Here is an 8,916-nt window from a genome sequence, read left to right as displayed (position 1 = left end):
TATAGTAAATTAGTCATACATATTGAAACCCTTGAAATGATAAACATATGCAAGCACCCGAAAATTTGAAAAAAAAATGTACAAAATACAAGCTTTAACCAATTTGCATTATCCATCCTCAATGAACTCTCTGTGAACATGCATGCATGTTGTGCTGCAGTATTTGTAATTATACCTATGAAATGGAACTTTACCAGCCAATGATGCGTTACAACAGGAGCAGTTTATATCAGTTGCTAGTCCACTTTTGGGTTGTTCCATGTTAGCAACAGTGGCTGTGCCACTGCCTTGGGCATTTTGAGCTGCAGCCATTCTGCTCTCTGCAGCAGCAGCTCTCTTTTCCCTTTCAGCTGCCTGTGCTCTCTTCAATTCCTCCTAGATCATAATAACAGGAACACAGAAAGGGGAAATTTATTTAATAATCTATTCCAAAAATTATTTAGGAGTGTATTTGGGCGAGGAAGAGAACCCAAAAAATTTGCTACACATAAAAAATGAGAAAACAAATGGAAGGAAGAAAACAAATGCTGTTTGACTCTAATATAGCACTTGCAAGTCTAAAAATAGCATGAAACAGGTACTCCTAGTCAACAGTCATTCTTATTCTGAATGCATGACCAAAATGAACCCATAGTTTGCTTTTAAATAATAATTAAAAGGAAAAGGATACTAACCTCAGATAGTTGTGATCCTCCAATAGTCAGCGGTCCCTTGATAGCTGAACGTGGCCTCACTTGATTCTCCACAGCTGCCATAGAGTTCTGGGATGTGGCAGCCTGCAATTAAATTACATGAGTATTGAAACAAAAGGCACAAAACCAACTAATGACAACAGCTTAAAAACTTCCGTAAATGCTAAAAACAACAAATATAATGACATGCCTGAGCCTTTTCTTTTGCTTTTCGCAGTTTCTTCAATTCTTTTGCTCTTGCTTTCCTCTTGGCATCTTTCTCTGCCTGAGCATCCATAAAGATAAATCAACAATTAACTAATTACACTATACCCAGATGAATTTGAATAAAACCACCATCCTCAACTCAGAAGCAACCTGACTAACACCTCCTGTTTTGTTTGTTCCAAAATACTCCCATGCAATATTTATAACTCATCTCAAACCTTCCCCCCTTCATAAATATTAATTTTTAATGATTTAATATTTCCCATTTTTAATACAAAAAGGATTATTTAGTACATTCATTAAACTTTTGTTTTTGCCTTTACAGAATGTATCCTAAAAGTGGGAAATGAACTCTTAATTTGCAACAGAGGATTAACAATGTTACTGCTGGGACAATTCTGATAGATATCATCTCAATTACAATATCTACATGAAAGAAAAATTTAAATGAATAAATAATTGCATAGAGAACTATCAAAAGGTGCAGAAAAATGAAAACTTTAAAGAAACAAATAGTTGTACTACCTGCTTCTCAGCTTGAGATTCTTCCATTTCCTTTGTCAATGCACTAGGTACTTTAGCAGCATGCCAATCCCACCTATCAAGATTTGAGGCCATAAAGCGCCTGAAATTGTTCCTGACTTCCTTCTCAGTTGCCAGCATATAGGGGGTCCGCCCCCTTTCATCCTTAACACAAGGATCTAAACCCTGTTCTAGGAGTTCCAAGACTTTATTAGCATCACCAGCGTGTGCCGCTTTGTGCAAAGGTGTTGCTACACCAATCACCGCACTTTCTGTTTCAGTTGATATAAACAGATCATCAGAGTCTTTGAGCCTTGAAGAAGCTTCAGTAGTTTCTCCACAATTAGTGCAGTCCTTCAAATCCTCTTTTCTGGAATCCAGGCTGCCATCGGGAGTGGAGGTCTCAATTGATACAAAATCCTCTTTGGCGACTGATGGAAAGTCCTTCTCATCCACTTCATAGGCAACTTGTGTCAATTGGTTATATATGCGCTGGGCTTCTTTGAAAGTGGGCCTTCGAACATTCAATGGTACATTTCGAATAAAACAATGCTGATCACTAAAATATGCTTTATCTCCATCAAAGAAGAGGTGGCGATTGCTTGAGGGAGCATATATGAAAACACAGGTGGAAGCATCAAAATAAGGCTTCCAAGAAGAAAGTAGTTCTTGAACATCCTATAGTTGTCAGTGAATATAATTAAACTTCCATGAAATTTGCATTAAAAAAAAAAAATAGAAACCTTATTGTGATGTCATGGCAATAAACATGCCAGCAATAAACTTTGAGTTAATGCACAAATTAAAATACCATAAAGTTTAATGGCATAACTCTTCATATTGGGACAACTCAGTGGTCTAAGATTAAATTCTAAAGCGCATTTAATTCATCAAAACAACATTTTAGGGGTTTCATTATACAGACATTTTTCTTGTTAAAATAGGTCATTGAAATTAAAAGACAAATTACTTTTAACATACCAATGTCAGAAGGGCAATGGAGTAACAAGTAAAAGCAATAAAGCTCAAATGATTCTAAAGATATAGCAGCAAAGAGACCATTTGATACCTTCTTTAAAGCAAGTTCATTATGCCGTCGAAGTGAAGCTCCAGCAGAATGTGCAGCCCTGCCACTTGCATCTTTTGATGACTGCTTCTTACCAGCTTTGGCCCTTACAACATATCTAAATCAAAAGAAGTTTAAGATTTCAGGAACATATACATGGATTTTCCATTAGTCTGTAAGTAGAAATTCTATTAAGCACACGTTATTCTGTTCCTTGAAAGAAAGTTAAAATAACAACTCTCACAGTACATTTGGTTAAGGTTTTTTCTCACCCTAGTCCGACAGACAATGATAAAGAACAAAAGATAAAACCAAATGGTAGAATACATGTAAAGTGAATAGAAGGGAAGTAAAAATATATTGACCTGTGGAATGTTTTGTGAACCACAACTGCATTACCATCAAAGACACAGCCAGCGAAGTGTCCCCCACTTGCAAGCAATAAAATCCTCAAACACGTCTTATCCCTGGGCTCATGAATCAGAAAATTCAATCTTTCAATCACTTCACTCTCTTTAAGGCATCGCATATACCCACCACAGTCAAAAGAAACTTCTTTCTCGTTCTCATAAGAAACGCTTTCAAACTCATTCAAAACCATACACTTCCAAAGTGAAACTCTCTCTCCTGTATGAAGACGCATAAACAGCTTCCGCTTGGTACTTTCATTTGATCCCTTTTGAATATCATCAAGAGGGAAGGATCCTTTCTCATTTTCATCTTCTGATCCTGATATACTTGATATATCATAATCTCTGAAAGAATCAGATGTTAAGTCATCTAAATCTTCCTCGTTCACAATATCCTTCCCTGCAATGCTTAGCTTAACCTGTAATAACTTATAATGAGGAATTTACGAAACATGAAATTAAAACAAAAATATAAGGACAATGGAGAAAGACAAGAAAAAGACAGATAAAAACAATGGCAACCATTTTCAACATTGAGGAAAGTCTCAACTCAGGAGATGAATATTGAAGCATCAGTACAAACCAAATTTATAACAGAATAATATTCTTGCAGTCAGAATCTGTTTTGTGTAGTTACTTTTCTAATCTCAATTCTCGGGCTACAGAGTAGCCCTCCCCCATACCAATAGCTTGAAGCAGAGTCCCCAAATGAACAATTTTGCATTCTCCATTGGTAAATACCATTGGGTATTAGTAACATTTATTGATAAACTAAGTATTTGAAAATACTAGCACGTTTAAGTTTCTGAATGTCCCCTCGAAATCAAACTACGCAGGCCAATCTAAAGCAGTGCATAAGCAATTGAAACTGAAGTAAGAAAATAATTGAAATTCAATGAACGATACAGATTTTGAAAATGAAACCATTGAAAAGATAGGGAATATAAGCCAGCTATGGCGGCATTCCATTAAATCATCAATTTTGAAAGTAAATTTAGCACTATCGAAGGTAATGGGAAATTTCAATTTAGAAAATGTATTAGAGAATCAACAGACGCAATGATAGGAGATACTTACGTTAATTCGATGAATATCGGATTTGAAATGGGAGCGCTGCTCCTGAAGCGACTCGAATTCGGCCTTGCAGATGTTACAAGTCCATCTAAGCATTGCGGCGCCATTTCTAGAACTCTTCTCTTCCCTATCATCGGTCTCCTCTAGGGTTCCGATGATAGTGGGATTCTCATATTTCTCAGAGGTCTCGGATACTAAACCTGCGGAGGAAGACAGTAAGCGGCAGGCGTCTAAGAAGTTGGCTGGGACGTCAAATATGGAACGATACCGTTTCTCCTGCAGAACTGAGGTTGCGTTTGTGGTCGCGGAGGCGATGACAGGAGGACGTTCGGCCGCCATGGAAGCAGTACTCTCTTCAACTCTTGTGCTGGGTTCCACAATCTGCTGGATTTTGACACTTTGACTCCATTGAAACGACGTCGAGTAGCCCTTTAATTCGAATTTTGTGCAATCATTCTACTTATGAAACTATTATATATAATTTCATTTCATTGTATAATTTTTTTTTCTTTAATTTATTCATGTAAAGTGATAAATAATAATTAATAAATTAATTAATATAAAAATCATTATTTCCTGTTAATAATTCTTATAGTAAAAATCAAATTGATAGATAAAATTAGATTTTAATAAATATCAATAACAATGATTCAAATTTCACTAAGATTAAATTAATTATATTTTTTAATATTATTTAATCATTTGCTTATTTATTTTGCAGTGCTTTTACTTAGATGAAATTTAATTGAAACATGATTGTAATATATTTTATATAAAAATAATTCTTTATATAATGTAAATTATTGTATTAATATTACATTAAAATATATAATTTACATTTTTTACTTTCAAAAGTAATTGAATAATAATTGATCCAACTGACCCCATAATAAAATGAGATGAGTATAAAAGCCCATTAAATTCATACCCATGTAAAGAGAAAATAATAAAATTATGATTTTATTTTTCACTTTTTAAAAAAATATATAAATAAAATTCGAAACTTGTCATTTCTTTAATTTAGTAAAAGTTAAGTCTCACAGTTTAATATCCTTTAATTAATTATGTATATATCTCGATATAAATATTTAAATAAAAATTTTTTATAAATCATTAGCAATTACTATAAACTCTTGTCAAATAAATCGATCCATTTAAGGCCTTATATTTTGAAAAACCTAATTTAGAAGCCCCCTAATTCACGGTGTGTATTCTCCGTTAATAGAACTCCATAAATTCCAGTGAAAACCACAACTGCATCAATACTACACATAATTGCAGTAATTAACCCTTCCCCAAAAGTAAACACATTGCAACCAAAGAGATGAGAAGCAACAACCAAGCCACAATCAATACTAACACTTTAATAACTGTCCTCTTGTTAAACACTTCTAAGGCACATTTTTTTTTCCTTTTTCTCCAGTTTCATCAAATCCACCCCCTTCCTAACTGCACATAATTCATCAAAAAATCCCCCTGCCCTTTGCATCTTCCGCAGCTGCATATTTTCAATTTCCACCAACTTTTTCTCCTTCAAAAGTTCAATTATCACTTCCTTAGTCCATTTAGAGACTTGCAATCAAGCCATCCAAACAGCCCACCACCCTTGTTATTCACATTCTGCAACAACAAAATAGAAACAAAATTCACTTTCATAGAAGTCCAACTCCAGACCATTATGGAAAATATGTTATGAAAATGTTACTCTTGCCTTATAATTGTCGACCCCCAATAAATTTTTTGGATAAAAACTTAGTTGAGTTGAGTATGTAACAACCAGGAAAAAAAAAATGATGAGACTTTGGCTTGTGACAGTGGATTTCCACTGTCACTGCCAAAGTTTTTATTAAAAAAAAAAAAAAAAAGTTCAAAAACGGGAGGACCCCCCCCACCCCCAATTTTCCCTTTTCTCCTCTCCTTCCCTCTCTTCTTCTTCTTCCTTCTCTGGTGACCGGCCGACGACCTCCCAAGCAGCTCCCCATCTGGCCAGCGACCCTCCGGCGATGGCCAGAACCACTAGAAACGGCAGCAAGAGAGGGAGAAGAGAGAGAAAACACGCGCACAGTGGGCAGCGACTTTCCAGCGCGTTTCCGGCTTCATCCGACGTCCGATCGAGGCGATTTAGGTGGCGTTGGAAAGCTTGTTCCGAGAGCTTTCTTTTGATGCCAATTTTGCAGCAAAAGGAGGTCGAATGAGTGAGATATGGAGGAGAGAAGTTTCGGGTTTTTCAAGCTTTTTCGTCAGATCTACGACGATCCGAGACCACCTATGGACTGAGGAAGAGGAGAGTAACATGGCGGTGTGATCAGATCTGACAAATGTCGTCGGCGATCGGCCACCGTGCGCGGTGGTTCCGACGGTGGCTCCGATGGGCTATGGAGATGATTCAACTTCCAGAGGCTTCCTCATAAACTTTTGAAATTTTTGAGATACAGATAAACTTCGGGTAAAACAATTTTTATTATTTCTCTGTCTGTGGAGCATAAATACAGTGTTTCTTAAACAGGAAAAATTAGAGAAAAATTCTAAGAAAAATATATGATGAAAGTAAAATTATTTGGAGATATTCTATGGTATTTGTTGAATTTTTTAGTGATTGTAGAATATTTTTGAAAAATATAGATGGAATTTAGTTAGATTTTTTGCATATGGGCATATAAGATTATTTGAAATTAAGATAATTAAATTTTATATAATTAGTTGAAACTTGAGGATGGAGGTTTAAATATGTGAATATTTAATTAGGTTGAATTAAGAATATGTTAGATGTTGGAAACTTATGGAATCGAGTAAAATTCTTGAATAAAATATTCATGGGTGATTAAAAAATTATAATTCATTTTGCAATAGCTTTATAATATTATTAAGGACCGCGGGACAAAATTTTAGAATTTTTAGAGCTTGTTTGAGTAGATTTTTGAAAAATATCAATTATAGGGACTAAAACGTAATTTTTAAGATTTTTTAGTATTGTCTGATTTGGAGGGCCCAGGAGGGGCCATGTGATATTGATGAGATGTGGTTGTGGAAATTGAGAATTTAGAAGTGTTATTTGAGCCTTTTTGCAGGTTGGGTAGGTTCCAGGTATAGGGGAAACTCTGCCGGATTTCCGGCATGAATTAGGCTGTCTATTGCCTCTTTAGAGTATTAAAATGATATAGTACTAATAAATTTATAATTTAATTATTAGGTGATCGATGTCAGCTATTTTTCTGCATCCAGCAGCCACAATAGTCATCGGTGTACTGTGAGTAAAATATTAATTTTAATTGTAATTTCGATATTATTATATGTTTAAGCATGCCCATGCATCACTTATATGTATGTATCTATGTAGTTAAACTCTAGGCACGTTTTATGTTGCATTCACAACTGTTAAAGTGCCATGGATGTTGTTGTGGTAATTTGGAGTAGTGTGCGTGCGTTAGCGTGCGTGTGATGTGGTGTGGACTATGTATAAGACGGGTAGACACGACTTGAGATCTTCGCTGGGACCCGATCTTTCGGGGGTAGTCACGGCTTGAGTTCTTCGCTGGGACCCCGATTTGGTTTATTAAGCGAAAGTCCAGCTTGAGTTCTTCGCTGGCACCAGGTTGGATTTAAGAGAGCTGTATAGGGGATCAGCTCCCATATATTATGATTGATATTACTGGGTGTGTGAGTGTTCTAAATTACCTTTTTGATGTTATGATGTGTAATTATTGTTGATGTTGCATTTCACTCTACAGGGTGCATTAGCTTTAGATAGTTATAGAGATTATGGTTAAAATTGATATTTTACTCTCTTAGTCGAACGCTCACTCTTGTTCAATATTTTTTCAGGCCACAGGAGGAGTTATTTTACAGAGCAACCTGTTTTCTTCCTCGCAGGTTTAACGTCGATTATTTAATTGTTTTACTATCTTTTCTAAATTTAAAATCTAGAACTCTGCATGTGTTAGTAATAGTGTGGACCTTGTTAGAAATTGTGTTAATTTAAATTTTTGAGATTTATAAATGAAGATTTGTATGGTATTTAAACAATTTGTAAATGAGGTAACAGGGTTGAGCTGGGCTCCCCTGATTTTAGTTTTCTGAAAATTTCTGGGCTAAGTTGGCCCGAAATAAAATTATAACAGTTTGATTTAAATTATCTTATATGCATATTGGGCCTAAATTGTGGGCCTGGTTATGGATTTGAAGAATAATTAGGCTTACTACGGGCCTCGGGGGCTTTAAGCTGGCCCAGGTCCTAGTGCCGGTCCGGCCCATAGGTTGGGTTGTGACAGAGTACCTTATAATTGGCACATCATTAAAATCTCTTGCTATGGTTCAATTTCTTCCATGACGTCCAAATCCTTGCTTCAATATGACAATAACACTTCACATGCAAATTTCACTCATTTATTTTGTATTCCTGAAATTTAGTCGAATTGCTGTCAACAGTGTAGATGAAGATGCCGAAGTCATATCAAACTTCAAATGCAAAGCAGAATTCTTTGGATATATAGGGATTCAGAACTTCAAGAACCACAGAGAGAAAGTATGTGTGTGTATGTGTGAGATTGAAGTACGGGTTATGCAATAGAATGGTCGTCAACCGTACGGCGTTCATCACGTGTAGATCACGTGATGGACATTAGGTTTTTTTTGCCTCAAATTTACACCTTTTTGGGCTTATTTTCTAATTTCTTACAACACAAGAACTTAAATGGATCAACCTAATTGATATAGGCTTATTTGACTTTATGGTAATTGCTAAGGACTTGTAAAGGCTTTTTGCCAAATATTTAATTTAACAATAATTAAACTTTTTCTCATGAGTTTTAGCTTATATTAGATACTTTCATTTTTCTCGTTTTAATTTTTGAGAGTGGCTATGTAGAATTCGAACTCATATGAGGATGGACTTCTCAATCGTTGATTAAATTTTTGCATATAAATTCGTATACTCAATATATAGACT

The 8,916-nt window shown here is 35.4% G+C and overlaps 1 protein-coding gene and 1 long non-coding RNA gene across 2 annotated transcripts; one reads left to right on the top strand and one right to left on the bottom strand.

The window, feature by feature from the left end:
* On the bottom strand, nt 1-4,410 carry LOC110673915 (uncharacterized). The gene is made up of 7 exons (XM_021837160.2): nt 3,975-4,410; nt 2,853-3,316; nt 2,491-2,605; nt 1,425-2,099; nt 883-957; nt 675-776; nt 1-375 (listed from the first exon to the last, which is right to left on the bottom strand). Exons 1-7 carry the CDS (start codon nt 4,308-4,310, stop codon nt 109-111), a joined length of 2,034 nt encoding a protein of 677 aa, XP_021692852.2. The 5' UTR covers nt 4,311-4,410; the 3' UTR covers nt 1-108.
* A 1,895-nt stretch (nt 4,411-6,305) lies between these two features.
* Nucleotides 6,306-8,051, top strand: LOC131170767 (uncharacterized). The gene is made up of 3 exons (XR_009141539.1): nt 6,306-6,417; nt 7,162-7,218; nt 7,794-8,051. It is a non-coding gene; the product is annotated as an uncharacterized LOC131170767 (long non-coding RNA).
* The last annotated feature ends 865 nt before the right edge of the window (nt 8,052-8,916 follow it).

Source organism: Hevea brasiliensis, chromosome 2 (genome assembly GCF_030052815.1).
Source record: "Hevea brasiliensis isolate MT/VB/25A 57/8 chromosome 2, ASM3005281v1, whole genome shotgun sequence".
NCBI classification, from domain to species: Eukaryota; Viridiplantae; Streptophyta; class Magnoliopsida; order Malpighiales; family Euphorbiaceae; genus Hevea; species Hevea brasiliensis.
Note: the sequence above shows the minus strand (reverse complement) of the source record. Positions and strands in the feature narration are given on the sequence as shown.